The 17,899-nt window shown below is 35.6% G+C and overlaps 1 protein-coding gene across 1 annotated transcript; it reads left to right on the top strand.

The window, feature by feature from the left end:
* The first annotated feature begins 6,348 nt into the window (after positions 1-6,348).
* Positions 6,349-7,179, top strand: LOC111044674. Its single transcript, XM_039420059.1, has one exon. The coding sequence runs from the start codon at positions 6,349-6,351 to the stop codon at positions 7,177-7,179; it is 831 nt and encodes a 276-aa protein (XP_039275993.1).
* Positions 7,180-17,899: the final 10,720 nt, after the last annotated feature.

A 17,899-nucleotide genomic window follows, 5' to 3' on the forward strand; every position in this document is an offset into this window, starting at 1 on the left:
TCTACTAGAAGAAAAGTGAAGATTCAATTGGTTGAATAATGTAAAGAAAATTTTCGTCATCTTTACCATCTCTGAAATTAAGGGAGTTTATAATAGAAAGTGAAACATATCACGGATATTTTAGAGAAAGACTGGTACCGCTGCAACTAAAACAGGTGACACCAGATACTTGTGGATGAGAAAACGGTGTAAGGTCTACTGTTTACAGAACTACTAGTATGCTAGAAACCAAATATTGTACTTTTTAACCACCTCCACACTCTTAGCACAGATGGTAGGGGTGAGGACATTTGATATTTTTACTTGTCCAATACCCCAAAATACCGCAGGGTCAAATATTGTCTTCCAAACCTTTCCTCCTATACCTTTTTTGAGCATTCATTGCCTGGACTAAATATGACCAAGCAAGCAAAAACTGCTACTGAAAAATATGCAGAATACACAGCTCGATTCAGTCTTCTCATTGATGTTGAATTTGAACTAACGACGATGACAATAATCTACTGTCAGAATTGGAAGTCATTACTAAAAGATTATAAGATATTGAGAAGAGATTCTTATATTACAGGTTCCAAGAGTCATCCAAAGTTTTCCACAACTGATCCACAATACAGTGCTTGTGGAGCGGATATTTCAAACGTTATTACAAGAAATCAATACTTTGAGAGTGGAGAGCTACTTTGGTTGAACATTTTTCAAAGAACACTGTTACAATTTTTCCAGTTTCAAAGTAATTTGAAGCAATCCTTATTATTAGATTTTCATTATATTGAAGTGTTGATAGCTCCTCTAGTCTTCAACTGCGTCTCATAGGAAAAAATCTGGTGTGGCGCACTCACACAACTTTCCTTGCCGTTATGAAAATTGATCACCTGACGCTAGTGTTCCCGCGCATCTCAAGTCTACTATTCAAAGATTTGAGCCAGTTGGTGAGAGGGCAATAACGCTGAAGACACACGAGGTGTGCTATCTCTTCATAGTGAATCATGTAATAGAATCAACAGTTGAAATTGGATAATCACATTTTCTCGAATTTCGAGCTTATTTTCAATTTTAGGTGAAAATGTTACTGAACATTAGTTGTAGAGATTCTCATGCTGAATCTTTTCCACTCGAATTTTTTTTGTTCAAATCGTATCTGAAGCCTGATAATTGAGAATCTGAAATCAAACTTTGCATAGATGGGGCGGATCTCCTGAATTTTTACAGATATGGGACTTGTAGCAGTTGATAGAGCTTATCGATGACTATTCCAGATATAGTTTTAATCGAAATCGTTGGAGCCGTTTCCGAGAAAATCGCGAAAAACCCTGTTGTTGACAACATTTTCGCCATTTTAGCCGCCATCTTGAATCGCATTTGATCGAGACTGTTCGTGTCGGATCATTATATTGTAAGGGCCTTACGTTCCAAATTTCAAGTCATTCCGTTAATTGGGAGATGAGATATCGTGTAGACAGACGCACATACACTCATACACACACACACACACACACACACACACACACACACACACACACACACACACACACATACAGACAAATACCCAAAAACCACTTTTTTGGACTCAGAGTACCTTGAAACTTATAGAAATTTAGAAATAAATGTCCCTGTTATTCAGCTCAACTGAAACAAGGTGCTACAATATTCACCGAACCACAATACAAATCACCCATGATATTGGAAAATTTAAATAAGTTTTTTCATGGGAAATATTCCATACTTAAGCTGAAAATCTGTTTGTTTCGATAAGATCAGTGAATGTTTTGATTTCTATTAACTATTGAAATGAGATAAATATTATCTATCTTGCGAAACTATATTTTCAGTTTTTCTGAGGCCACTCTACTTATTCTCCGTCAAGATTTGTAATTCTGTGGTCTTGCAGAGATCATGACGTTGTTTGACAAAAAAGTACAAAGGAAGGAATTTAATGTGAGTCGAGGTTAAAGTGTTGTTTGCGGTGGCTGGCAAGCTATGTAATATTAATAACGCTGGCCGCGCAGATACTGTGACAGCGACAGTTGTAGCCAAAGTATATGAATATAGCGAGCGCCCTCTGCAACAAAATAAAGTTTTAGGGCCGCGTTTCCTCCAAAGTGCAACTTTTCAACTTGCAACTTTTAAAAGTCTGCTGAAATTTTTTATATCAAATTATAAGTTGATAATCTCTCGAGAGAAGGGAAGTGCTCTCACGAAAAATCTTCATACATTAAATTACGACGTTAATGATAGTGATGGTGTTTCTTTCGTGAAATGTTGCTAAATTGATCTCGACTTTCTAATTTGAGAAGGCATAGCTTGCTTCTATTTTCATCTTATCCTTTCCACTCAAATTTTGTTCTCATTTTCTCAGTTTCTTTGAGTTTTGAGCGACCTTTCGACTCTCATACACTTAGTTCCCCGTTTTTGACGGAAAAAATGGTGAGACCAGAACTTTAAAACTAATTATCAGTCTTCAAGTTATTTTTTCAAAAAAAAAACAAAATAACAATTTCATTCAAGAATTCTCTGTGGAATCGATATCAATATTCTAAAACATGTTCATTGAATTATAGATTTGAAAACTTTTATAATATCCACATTCTATTATGGCTTCAGGAATGTAGTCTACGAATATGCTATCGAAATAATTCTGTTGGACTCATTTCCGGAATCATATATTACACAATTCTTATACTTTTATCAATACCATTAGATTTTCTTTCCAATTTCTATCGAGTAGGAAATACTTGGACATCTCCATTCTTGTATTGAATAGGTGAATAGGTAAGGTAGTATATTACCTTATAATTCAATGACTTTTCAAAAATCGAGTTTTGAAAACATTCTGCTCTAGCTTATCAATGAGTAAATGATTCTTGATTGTGATGACATTTAATATAATGAATAATTTAAAAATTGTTTCGTGTTTTGTTTGGTTGATTGAGCAGAATAAATTAATTTTTAATTTGGAGAATGTTCAAGAGGAAAGTACACATCCTGGCTGTGCACTTTATAGTGAGATTTTCACTGGCTGGGAAAGAGGTTAAGCGTGTGAGACACTGGGGAGTCCTTGAAGATAATATATGCATAGCTGCGCCATGCTAAGGGCACACTCGAGTTATCTGCGAAATAAAGACATTCTCCAGAAATGTCTTGCAGAAATATTTTCGTTCAGCAACTTGAAAGGAGTTTTCATAGTCGATAAAACTTTAAGAAATATTGTTTCTTTTCCATGCAGTATTTTATTTATGCTTTCACAGCAGTAGTGTAAGAGTTGCTTTCTTGAAATGAGTTGTAAAAAGTTTCCAACTCAATAACCAACATTTTTTTTATTTTCCATTTGTAAATTTTTAGGTTTAAGTTGATAGAACCAGAATCTTTCAGTATAATATTAATTATTGTGGTTGATTCAGACGTAGTAAATGAGATGATAAAAGCCATCAAATAACTATGAGTTTTGTCGCAAATTGAGACGCGATGCGTTGTGACATGAAGTGACGTGAGTCTGCTATATGAGTTAATATCATATTATAATGAGTCGTCCTAGCTTGGTCTTAATGTGAACATTATAATATGATAATAATATAATATTAACTTATCTAGCAGACTCACGTCACATCATTTCACTTCGCGTTGCGTCTCTATTTGCGACAAGTCTATGAGAGGTGAATTTCCCAATACAATGTAAATGTAACAGGGTCTATAAATTCCTATACTAACTTCTCAGATATCAATGTTCCTTTGTACTTGAGCAATATAAAAAGAATTCTGTTGTGCTGATAGAATATTCTTGTTGAAACCATTGAAACACAATTATTGTTGAACGAAAATAACCAAGAAAATGCTGGTATGACAAAAGAAGTGGAGCCTAGCGTTCGAAGAAATGATTAAAATGTTGATTAACAATTATATTTTAAACCTACTGTTGTATCTAGTTTCCTGGCAGATGATGCCAAAATTCACAATGATTAGTACTGATATGAATATGAAAATGTGATACAACGCTGCAATACTCACACTTCCAGCAGTATGAAGTGTGAAGTGTGATTCCAGAAATTAGATTACTGATAATCATTGAAGTAGAATTGGATTCATTTCAGTGGATTGAAAATCATTTAATCAATTTATAATCAAATAAATAAATGAATGGATGAATTTATTGTCAAATAATGAATAATAATGGTCGAAGAAGAAATCACACTTTGAAAATATAGTCTGTTGATGAGTTTTCTAATGTCTAAAATACAGGAAAATTATAATTTAAATCTTGCAGTCCTCATCAAGTCCCAAATAATACAATGATCTATGCGAAGGGATTACTTGAGATTGACAAGACTACACTACAAGAAACTTGTATTAACAGTGTCACTGAGCGATGAATTGAATGATCCGGGCTTAGGAGAGGGTTAGGATGTGGTGTGCATGTAAGCACATTGCAGCACAGCTGAAGAACAGGCCATTCTGCTCGATTATTGTGGTGTGCAAGGCAAGGCTTGTCTTTCAGAACGAGGCATACTTGGGTTGGCTATCATTGGGCGAGTAATTACGCCAACATCCTGGATTAGGCGCTGGGCAATAATCACTTGCTAGGGTCAGTCCAGCTCCAGCTAACCCATCGCATCGCATCGTACCAACCTCCAATTTCGCCTCACTCTCCTCTTATTATTATATCCATACACCCTCAGTAACCATTCACAGGTCTTGTAGGTCCTCTTTAACAGCCCTCATGACACCATCTTCAAAGTGGGAAGGAAACACGGGTTTCGAACGCACATTATGAAAGGATACCCTCAAAATGGGAAACGCAGTTCTCAAAAACATACGATAATAACTCAAATGGCATTGAGGGTCACATTTATAAACGTTTTTCAACAAGTTACTTATAATCAGGTCTTTTTTAATGGATTTCATATTTACTTATCCATTTGATGTACAATAAAACTTTATAAAAATCACAACATATTGTGAAATAACGTAAGTATTTCTTCCTTGAAAACATTGAAGCATTCAAAGAGCTAGCCTATTCAATTTATCATGAATACCATGATATTGTGGACAACATAATGTTTATATGATTCAATTATAATTTATTGAATCACTTTTTGCTTTTAATAATGTATTGTACTTTTTGATAATCTATTCCAATGTAATGCACTTGACAAGCGGTAAGCAGCTATGAATCAGAATCTATACAGTAATTAGTGGTTTAATATACTAAACATAACTAAACTTCTTAATTTTCTTATAATTGGTATATCCTATACTTTGTTGACATTTTCGTTCCGTAATCTCACGATCTGTAGTATCGCAACACGCAACACTAGCCTGCTATTGCCGCTCCATTGGCATCCAATCAACTCTTTCAAATACAAGCCTGGTAGCACTAAATCGATTTTTGTTATCTCTTAACATTATTATTGAAGCACAAACAATGAATTGTATAGGAAAGTGTTTATCAAACCTTTAGCGTCATAGGTTATCAACTATCTCAGATCAAACTACTTTAGAAAGTCTATTGTTATAATATAACATCACGCTGAACAGAAGCTACAATGAGATCATTACAAAACGCACAAAAATCTCAAATGTGTAGATTTGGTAGAAGAAAAACATCATGTCAACAAGTATCTGAATAGGTTCACTCGTTGACACATTCAAATTCTTCACCTCCAGCCCCATAAGCTGGTAAGCAGCAGATTATAAAAAACTTCACCCAGTTTGAACTCCCACTTTTCCAGCTTCATTATTCTAGCTAAGCTCCTTTTTCTGCATGAATATTCTCACTTTCACTTCTTTCTCTCGTTGTTCATCTGAACTAACTTTTTTCAGGAAGAGAAAAATCAATCCTATCACTGCGAATCTAATCAGTAAAAAATGAGCATCGAATAAAAACTGAGATTAAAATCTCATATAGACCAATACCTAAAAACCACTTTTTCTGATTCAGGGGACCTTGAAACGTATAGAAATTTAGAAATTGGGGTACCTTAACTTTTTTTGGAAAGCAATACTTTCCTTACCTATGGTAATAGGGCAAGGAAAGTAAAAAGAGTCAATTCCACTGCTGAGAACTGAGGTAACATAACAAATCTTACTCAATAAGGAAATAGTATACGGTAATATAATGGACAAATAGAGTCTTAACTCATAATCAATAAATGAAAAAGTAATTTTGAGTTACCAATAAAGAATGCTATCTTTCATACAATATACTAAGTTACATATATCTATTTTTAAAGCATACTATATTTTTAATGCTGAATCAACAATTTTTTGAATCAATATATACATACTTTTATTATATAAGTCAAGGTCGGGGTGCACCAGGGATCCACTCTTAGTCCACTGTTGTTCAACATAGTCATGAACTACGTTACCGCACACCTTCAGAAGCCAACCCCTTGGTCGCATCTATATGCAGATGACATAGTCCTTGTAGCAGAAACTTCACAACAGGTTCAAATAGATTTAACAGCATGGTGCACAGTATTAGAAAGTCGAGGGCTGAGAGTAAGTCGTACTAAAACAGAATACATGCACTGTAACTTCTCAGGAATCAGAACATCTAACATCAGCGTGGCACAACCTCAGCTTGATGGCACTCCTTTAAAACAAGTTGACCACTTCAAATACTTGGGATCTACTCTTGCATCTACAGCCTCCGTTGACATAGACATCAAGGACCGGATAACAGCTGCGTGGCTGAAATGGCGATCATTGACGGGAGTCATCTGCGATGCAAAAATGCCCATAAAGGTCAAAGGAAACGTATATAAGAGAGAAATCAGGCCAGTTTTAATTTATGGATCTGAATGTTGGGCTATGCGAAAGTCAGATGAACAACAAATTCATGTTACAGAGATGAAGATGCTCCGGTGGTCGGGAGGTGTAACCCTGAAAGACAAAGTTAGGAATGAATATGTAAGAGGAACATTTAAAGTTGCTAATATAACTGATAAGCTAAGGGAAAATCGCTTGCGCTGGTACGGGCACGTTATGAGACGCGGTGAGGATCACATGACCAGACTCGTCATGGAAATTGAACAGCCTAGGAGACGCCCTGGTAGACCGCCGACAACCTGGATGGGTACCATTTCCAAGGATATGGGGACGACGGATTTAGAGCCTGAACTGACTCAACAACGCCCGGAATGGCGGAAAAGGATTAGGGGGGCCGAGAGAAATGGGACATAGGCTCAGGAGAAGAAGAAGATATATATACTTTTATTATGTTCTCTTGAGATAAAAATCTATTCATTGTTTATTTCAAAGACAAGAAATTCCAAACTATAATCAATCAATGAAAACAAGAAATCTTACACAGCAATAAACCTCTATCCTGACAGCTTAATAATCTAACACAAAAATGAAGTACATATTAATAGAAATTCAACCCCCTTTTTCGCTTGGGTTCTCTTATTTTGAGATTATAATGAAAATATAACAATCAAATACACAATGCAAACATATATGAAAAAACTATTAGCTGCCTCTATAGAAATTCATCCATACATCAATTCCTTTCATAAAAGAAATATTCATGAAACATTATTCAGCATTTCACTATTCTGAGAACTGTCGTCTCCATTCTAAGATTTCAACTTAATTCAATTTTGAATTAGAAATATCTCAACAGCCATGGTATTTCATTAAAAAGATGATAGTCTATTAGTGTGTTATCCAACTCATTGTGTTTATCCAGCACGAACGTTACTTAACATGACACAACTGTTCTCTAACCGTATTTTCATTATCATTCCACAATAATATGATGAGCACCCTCCAGGATGGACGAATGGCCCAACTATAACCATAGTTAGCCACTAAACTTGTTGTAAATCAGATTTTACACAGGTGATGCACATAATATGAGTCCAAGATAGGACGAATAGCCCAACTAAGCATAGTTAGCTATTAAACTTGTAGAAACAGAGCTCAAATGATTGATGAACGAAGTTAAATACATAACCAATTGCAACATAAATGAATCTATAGACAATAAATTGCTAATAAATTCAATGGAATGTCCGTGAAATCTCTATACAAGAGATAGAGGTGACAAAGTCCGGTAGAAGGCTATATAACATAGTTAGTAAAAGTTAATACTTGAAAGGCTTCAGTTCAAACATCTTGTAACAAAACATCTACTAGTGAATGATTAACGAAAACAGTTAAGAGCAAAGTTCATTTTGCAACATTGGTAGGCTAGTTTTAAACTGTAACATGAGCCTATATTTTCAATTTAATACAAGTATACATGTAGGGTAAACCAGCCCACGTTGGGACACCAAAATTCAAACAGCTATAACTTGGACAAAAATGAAAAAATCTACATTTTTTAATTTTATATTTATTGTATCTGCTTACACTTTCATCCTTGAGGATGGCAACTGCATTGACAGTCGATTGATTTTTTTATTGCAAAAACAATTTTTTGGGGAGTGTCCCAACCTGGGCTTAAGATCGGCCCACGATGGGACATTCCTTGCTCAGGTTGGGATATTGAATTAAAAATAAACAAATCATTATTTTTGTTAATTTATAACATTTTATTATAATTATTGATAGTATAAATACATTATTTGATTTTTTTTAGTAAAAACTATTATTAAAAGTCATGTGCACAAAGTGTGTATGAAATGGCTACCTCTGAAGCTACATTACAGGCTATTATCATACATCATATTTATTTATAATTTATTTCATTGATATGTAGCCTACATTGAGTAAAATGAGTTTCAGAAGCAATGCTCATCGTTATAATATGAGCAATAATGTGATTGCAGTGTCCCAAAGTGGGCTGTCTCAAGGTGGGCAGATGGTCATGACTTTGTTTTAGACAGAATGAGTGGATTAAAAATAAGAGTACAATAATGTTCTATATGTCAGAATATTCATAATATGATACAGAATGCATATTAGCTGTGCGGCTCACCTTTAATGGTAAATGTTTAAAGTAGAAATTGAATTTCTCTTCTCAAAAAAAAACTTTGAGGTTACAAAAACATGTTTTTAATTTTTTCTTAATAACGACTGTAGCTACATCTGAAATTATTGTCTGTAAATAAGGCTATAAACAGCTGATAAAACATCGCAGTTGTTGCCAACCTAACACTCACTAATTCACAACTTGAAGTGTCCCAATGTGGGATTGTCCCAACGTGGGCTTGTTTACCCTAACCTCAAAGTTCGTTTCAGAGAGTTGAAATACGAATCAAACTATAGATATCACTTAAAAAGTTTAGGAAAGTAATTATACAAATTATCAGGCACCGTGTTAACTAACAGCTTCCAAAAAATATATAGTTCAAAGAACATAATTATTGCAAAATTCATTCACAAAACAGCAGCATGGTTTTAAATCGATATTTTCGATGTCAGGGATACACATTCAAATTCACAGTAGGATAAAAGTTCACATAAATGAAGGGTGTATATGTATAATATGTCAATTGATGAGAATCACACATAATAATAACTGAAAACAAAGTTTGACAAAAGCTGTCCACCTGAAAAAGATTTCACGAGTAACCAAGCAACACTAGAGACAGTCATTTTCAAAGAATATAGAATTGGGCAGCGTCGGATTCTAGGTTATGCATCACTGGAACATTCCAAAATGAAAGCCAGAAATGGATGCAAAAATGACCATGGCCAAAATGCACAAATGTTGCATAAATACTGTCAGATTTCGCACTATGCATTGTGTTCTTGTCCCAACTTGTCGCGTTAGTGCGCAAGTCACTTTGTCATCGGTCCACTTTCACTGTGTTTTCTGCAGTTCACGGATTACATCAGTTTTTTGTCATGCTACATTTGTACATTAATTTTATTGTACATTTTGGTATTATTTAATATTATTTTGGAGTATTTCCTACCGTGTCTAGACGTTTTTTACACATATCTTTTTCATCGACGTGGCTATACGTAGCTTCTTACAACGCAAATTTGTGCATGCACTTTCCTGTTTCCTTCTTCACACAGCAATGGCGTAGCATATCAACATCAACGTTTTCCAGTTCTTCGGTTTTTTGTCACCTTCAATTCAAAATTTTCAATTCTCAGTTTTAAATTTATGTTCATTCAACGTAGAATGTTTCTTCCAGTGCTTTGTTAAAGTTTCAGTATTTTCGGTTTGTTAGTTTGTGAAATATCTTCAATCATCAGTATTTGGTATGTCAGAGCACGTTTCATTCGTCACGATTATTTCGAATTTTTATCTTCAATCCAAATTTATTCACTTCTCAGTGTGAGAACTCAAATCATTTTCATATTACTGATTATGAAAATCAAGTTTTCAGAACATTCAACATTCAGCAACAAGTTTATGATTGAACTGAACATGCATTTAGCAGTAGGCATTTTTGGTAGGGCTTGAGGCCCATTTTCGCATTCATCGTTTCATTGAAGTAATTCTGGTCTCGCGGGACATTATTACTGGTGTGTTGCTTGCATTCCAAGATCACACTCTCATCATTTCACGGTGCAGTCAGACGTTCTGCTCTGTATCCGTTTTTGTTAGGTTAGTCAGCTAGCTACCTAATCATTCATTGCTAGATCGAAGTATTAGCAATTTTCATGTCTACCCTGTAGATGGTGTATCATTTTCAACCAGTTCTTTTAGTGATCTACGAACATTTGTTACATTTCATTCACCATGCCAAGCATTTGGATGGTTGTCTATTCAGACATTCACTTAGCATCAGTGTTGTGATTTTTGGCCGTAGCCAACTCAATTAACTTTGCATTTCATTCACCGTGCCTAACTTTTGGACGGTTCATTCAATTCAAATTCAGTGAATCTTCAGCTACGTTACTTTCAAGTTTATGTGTTGCATATCTCAACTGTGTCACACCGTCATTGTGTCAGTCTTGCCCGTATTGCACTGACAATAGTTAACCTGACATTACCCACTCATCGCTGTGTCGCCGCCGTTCCTGTGTCGTCACCACTGAGCCATCGCTGTTGGCTATCCTGATTTGTCACCATTCCAGTCCGGAGTCTGTCGCTCAGATTGATTCTTGTCCTGACTGCGGGTCATCCTAGTCGCCGCTCTTCATGGTTCGCCGTCCAGTCCAGCTCCGGTAGCTCGCTCTGGTCCGCTCCACTTCGTGGGTCCATCCAGGCCTCCACCATCGTCCGGTATCATCAAGGGGGTCTCTATGTACTGCCCATCCAATTCAAGATTGGATCTCATGCTCTTCATGCATTTGATAAGTATTCTGTATCAATTTTGAATCATTATCAGCATTTTTCATTATTTGTTCAATTGCCTTGTTTGTTTAATTATTATTTGACCTTTTCAGGGTTTACTTGGAATTATTTATTCTAAAGTCGCGATTCCCATTTGTAGACACAACCTTTTACCAATATTTTTGGAAGTATTGCAAGTATTTGTACTTTACATTTTTCATATTGACTTATTTAAATATCGATCAATTTCCAATTAACTTTTTGTTTGTGTATTTAATTTGATCACATTCTATGACTTATGACCTATGTTTTACTTTTATCTTATCATGATATATCTGATCATATCAGACTTATTGATCTATCATTTAAAGTTAGTCTAAGCCATTGTCAATTACGTTCTTGAATACAGTGTCTGTTTCATTTCACTGTACTACCTATTTTATATTGTCTTTAAAATTATTAATTACATTGAATATATGCTTTTCAATTGACGTTCAACTCATGATTTAGTGTATCTAATAAAACCTATCCAGAACTACAAAGGTTTTAATATGTCCTGAAAGCGTTTGTTTATTACTCAACATTTAGTATTTATATTTAATTGTTCTTTATTGTCAAACTACATTTACCTTTTGTATTTTTTGCGATTACTCATTGACCTGACTTTTCTCTATTACTTATTGTCATTTGAAGGTTTATTTTCTCTTTGAATTTATGCACTAGCTCATTACGGAGCATTACATATAGTAGGTTTATACTTATTCATTAGTCACAAATTGTTTTTTAATTTGAATGACGAACGATCTCAATGCTAAAATTATAACATTCAAGTCCCAGAATTTATTACTGTAGGCACTTTATTCATAAATGTATGTTTGCTATATATAATATATAAGTTTTTCAGTTATACATTTTCAGTATTTCAGTACATGCATCATGGTTTGTAATGTATCAATCAATTTCACTAGGAATTTGGTCTTGTACCTAAATTAAATTTTCCTGTTATCAAGTCAGCATTTATCAATTGACAATCTCAATTTTTACTGTTTCAATTTTTAACTATGTCATTTTTTATTTCTCGTCAGTCAACTGCCCTGTGTGGCATTTCCTAATTTAAGACAATATGTCACGTTTCTCAGAGTATATAATAAATCTATTGAATTGTTTTACTTAAACCTTATTTTTTTATCTGGCGTCTTTCCCAGCTACCAGTTTTATTATAAATTATCATTTATTTTTTGGCATGTCGGATTTGTGCAGTAGTACAATAAATATACAATTCATACATCTTAACAATTTTTATTTACAAAAGCATTTCTTACAGTCCACTATTATTTCATTCAGTGGCACAGATCACACAAATACAAAATAAAATAAAAACTAAACCAATACAACAAATATTTATCAGGAATATAATAAGAGTGAAAAAGTGAGAAAAAATTAGTGTGACCAGAAGAACACCTGTATGGTAACACTGAATTTGAAGCCAAGCGTGCTTCATTCAAAAAATCTATAACTTAAAGAAGAAAACATTGATGAAATTCCACATAGACCAGTCACCGTTATGTAATTCAAAGAATTATAGCCTACAACAAAGAAAAATAAAAAAGAATAAGTGAAGTGGATCAAACATTTTCTGAATCATCAAATGGCAATACTGGATAAAGGATGCTTAAAAGTACCTGATGCAGTGAAGACACCAACAATTCTAATCTTGTTATCTATACCAGGAAAAAGTTGTACAATGCATCCTTGTTCCCAGAGCAAGGGTGGAGTACCTGGGTCCTTCAGCAATACAAGGGTTACCACCTCGATATTTGGAGAAGCAGATGTCCATTTGTGCTTCTGTTGGAGTGTGACCAAATATTCATGGAACCAGCATTCCCACAAATCACGACTGACAGCAAGCCTATGCCAATGAGCAAGATGATTAACGTGTGTAGTTTTCTGTTGCTTAGAAGGCAAAGCATTTAGAGGATGGTCTATCAAAAAATGTCCAGGAAAGAGAGAAGCCAGATCATGGGGGTCCTCAGAGAGAGGAACAATAGGCCGCAAGTTCTGGATGGCTTCAGTTTGAGATGCAAGACTGTAGATTTCCTCAAAGTTCAGAATGCATTTGAAAGTAACAATTTTGAATTTACCTTTGAAATGTTTGATGGCACACTCCCAGATTCCACCAAAATGTGGAGCACTTGGAGGTATAAAGTTCCATTGGATGCGCAAAATGGATGCTGAATCCTGAAGTGATTGCTGATTCTAAGGTGAAGACAGAAATTCAAACAGCTCTTGAAGTTCACCACTTGCACCCTGAAAGGTAGTTGTGTTGTCAGAGTAGATGTTATGTGGTATGCATCTCCTTGAAACAAATCTTGTGAATGCACTCAGAAAGGTTGATGTGGAAAGCTCTGAAACAACTCCAATATGTACAGTGTGTGTCACCATACACATGAACAAAGCAAAATATGCCTAAAAGCAAAATATAATATGAATTGTCACAGGGCCCGCATAGTCCAAACCTACAGTGATGAATGGATGGTCAGCATTGACCCAAACAGCGGGGAGTTGACTCATTAACTGCTCAGAACAAAACTGAGTGAAACGGAAACATTTTACACAACTGTGCAAGATGCTTTTGATTGAGTGTCTAGTTGATAGGATCCAAGATTCTTGTCTAATGGTAGACATAGTTGCTTGAACTCCAGCATGAAATAAAGACTGGTGAGTAAAGAAAATGAATGCCTTAGTGAACTTGTGTTTATGTGGCAAAAGTATTTGATGTTGGTAATAAAATGAAATTTCTGCATTTTGAAGTCGGCTGCCAACACAAATAAGATCATCAGCATGTAAAAATAGTGATAAAGAATGGAAATTACTATCACCTTTCAAATCCTCATCTGACTGTAAAGCATGCAATTCTTCACTGAAAGCCTCTTGTTGAACAATTTACAACAACTGTGTTTCACCAGCCGTAATTTCTTCCACAGAAAGTGGGCCATGATGATGCTCAATAGGATGATGAACATGATAAATAAATCTAAGTATAAATGCAGCACTACAAATCATTTTCAAAGAACTAGAACAATGAAGGAATAAAATGGAAATTGGTGAAACAATCTTAGTGATAGCAAGAGATACATTAATCAGCTGTGCTATTATAACATTAGATGAAAAGTAATCCTAGTTTTCCTTGTCCTTTGTAAGCCAGGATGGGCCATGCCATCATAATTGTCTGTTGGCAAGTTTATCAGGCGACGAATCACGAGAAATTATGTCTGCAGGATTGTTAGATGTTTTTCATGGTTCCAAATAAATTTAGAGGTTTTCTGTTGAATTTCTGACATGCAAACTGTCACAAAAACATCCTTCTCATGAGGTGCAGCTTGGAGCCAGCTACAAACAGTTTTGGAGTATGACCACAGAAAAGTGTTAGAAATTGAAATGTTGAGCATTTCAAAAGCCTTGACAACTCTAGGAATAAGACTTGATAATACAAGGGCTCCAGATAGTTCCAACCTGGGAACTGTAAGAGTTTATAGTGGTGCAACTCGAGACTTTGAACATAAAAGATGAGTTTGAACATTACCATTGAAGATAGAACCTACATACACACATGCACCATATGCAGCAGTGCTAGCATCAGAAAAACCATGTAGCTCAATGACTGCTGCTTGATTGGCAATGGGAACGCAATGAGGAATTGTAATCTTGGAAATGTTTGGGCAATTGTCTGAAGATATTTAGCCAATGGAGAAGCAAATATTCTGGAAGTTTGTCATCCCATTCCAATTTTTGAAGCCACAACCTTTGAATAATTATTTTCAGAAAAACAACAACTGGACTTATGAGACCTGAAGGGTTGAAAATGCTAGCTATACAAGACAGCAATCCACGTTTTGTGAATGATGATTTGTTCATGACTTGATTAATATTTGATGAAATAGATAAAATATCCAAATTTGAGTTCTACAACAAGCCTAAAGCTTTTGTGATGCCATCAGCAGAGTCTGAAATGGGCTTTATAGATGTTGAAGTTTCAGCTAGATGTAAAAGAATTGAAGGCAATACCTATGGTGAATTGGACATGAATTTAAGAATTTCAAAACAGCCGTTTTGAAGGATGCTAATCATTTCCTGAGCCAATGAAATAGCCTGTGCCACTGTTGATGCCCCCGCTATAACATCATCCACATGAAAATCATCACAAACAGCTTGAAATACTGGAGAATCAAGACTGCTTTCAAGCTCAGCAAGCTTATCTAAAGTATGAGTTACTAGTCATGCGGCGGGGGTAGTACCATAACAGACAGTATTTAATTGAGATTATTAAATGGGCAATGAGGGATCCTCCCACCAGAAAATTCTTTGAAAGTTACAATCTGCTGGATCCAGCATCACTTGCCTATACATTTTGGTGATATCACCAATGAAGGCAATTTTATGCATACGAAAGGGCAAGACTATGTCGAATAAATCAGGTTGTATAGTGGATCCGACACAGAGAACATCATTGAGTGATACAAGTAGAAGATTTGGCACTGGCATCAAATACTACCCTCACCTTAGTAGTAGTGGAATCAGCTTTGAACACACTTCATGATGAGGTATGTGATCACATTTACCCTCTGAGGTGGATGGGGAAATGGGTGTCATGTGACCCAATTCCTGGTATTCACGCATGAAAGAGACATAATGCTCTTTCAATTCTGGTTGTCCAGCCAGTCGTTTTTCGAAGGAATTGGAATGTTTAAAAGCTTGAAATTTTGACTGTCCTAATGCTGAGAATTTGTCTTTCCATGGTAGTGACATCATGAAACAGCCATCCTCAAGACAAACCATATGCTCATTATAGTGGTTTTCCACCTTGATAGCCTCAAATGAGGGCGAAATAGGTGACAAGAGTTCTTCAATTATCCAAATTTTTTTAAGTTGTTTGGACACATCAATGGCTGATATGGAATTAGAAGTTACATTTTTTGAAATAGAGATGGAATCATTTGTTTTGTGAGATCCAAAGATAATCCATACCAAAAGGGTGTTTTGAATGACAGGTGAATTGGGAGAGAGAACAATTTGTCCATAAGACATGATTGATGCAAATACTGAGGTGCCCAATAACAAGTCAATGCTCTTAGATTGAAAGAAGTTGGGGTCAGCAAGTTTGATATTTTGGGGAATGTTCAACTCAATGATATTGATATCAACCTGGGGGGTATTGGGTGAAACTTTATTTACAATACAATTCTCATTACTAGACCAAGCTTGATCTGTAGATTTCACAAGCACTGAATATGCAACTGAAGATGTGGTCTGATTATCAGCAATACCATGAATTAGACTATCAATAGGGCGATGGAGGAAGGACCAACTGATTAACCAACTCCTGACTAATTAAGCAGTAATTTGAGCCACTATCAAGAAGTGCTCTACTTGTAATGGGTTTTCCACATGAGTTAAAAACTATGATCTCAGCAGTGACCTCAGATTGGAATAGATGTTCTATACTCAGTGTTCACAGCTGAAGGAGTATTTGTGTGGACAGTATTGATATTTGCATCTATAGCAGCTATACATACAGAATTAAATTTGGGCTTTTTGCTAGTTCCAACATGTTCAGTATTACCACATTCATTATGGAGACAGTACTGTTGGATGGTGGTCTGGATGATGGAGATACATAACCTGACCTAGTTGAATCCAATGTGGATTGAGATGAACTGATCCCAGAATTACAATTACCTGAACAAGACTTATTAGCATGTTTGGGCTGAGATTGTATGGAATTTGAATGGACAATATTCTTAACATTTGAACTGCTGTTTGCAAATGCTTCATGAAGAAGGGTGTTATGATTTTTAGAACATCTATGACAGGATCCAGAACAAGAATGACCACGCAAATTCAGCTGCAAGCAGTTGAAACACAACAATTTCTTCCTAAGTGCATCCATTTTAAGCCGCGTTTACACCGGAGTTGGCAACCAATGATTGCCGACATTTATCGGCAATTTTGAGTTGCACGCATTAAAACAACTGCAACTCGCATTGCCAACCGTAGTTGGAGACCGATTTCGCGAGTTGGCAACCGAAATTTGGATTTCCGACCGGAGTCGGTAAAGATCAAAGGCGGTTGCCAACCCCGGTCGGCAATGCGAGTTGCAGCGCTAACTTGAGCTGCAATTTGAGTCTGCAACTACCCCGCTACCCCTCCCACCTGTTGGCTCCACGTGGTCGCGCTGCGTCAGTTCCTCAGTTCAAGCAGGCTAGTCGTCGTGAGTTGTTGTGTTTTGTGTATGGTTGTGTTTGTGCTAGTGCAATGGAAAATCTTTCAAGTGAAGTGGAGTGGACAAATGATCAGGTCATTACTTTGATAGAGTTGTTTAGAGAGAAGCCTGTCTTGTGGAACCACACTCTTTCGGATTTTAAAAACAAAAATTTAAAAAATTATGCTTGGAGTGAAATTTCCCAGGAAATAAAAGTAAACAAACTTGAAGTCCAGTCTAAGATGAGGAATTTGATTACAACATTCCAACGAATTAATAAGAAGGGAAAAAGTGGTTCTGGAGCCTGAGGATGATGAAGATGCCAATACATTAACTAAGCTATAATGTAAGCTAAGCTATACATTACTCAAGCCAAGCTATACATTACTTAAGCTATAGAGTTTCTTTGGAGTTTTTCTGTTGTATACATTTATTTCTAATTTTATGAATTGTGTTACTTT

This window comes from Nilaparvata lugens, chromosome 2 (assembly GCF_014356525.2).
Source record: "Nilaparvata lugens isolate BPH chromosome 2, ASM1435652v1, whole genome shotgun sequence".
Lineage (NCBI taxonomy): Eukaryota > Metazoa > Arthropoda > Insecta > Hemiptera > Delphacidae > Nilaparvata > Nilaparvata lugens.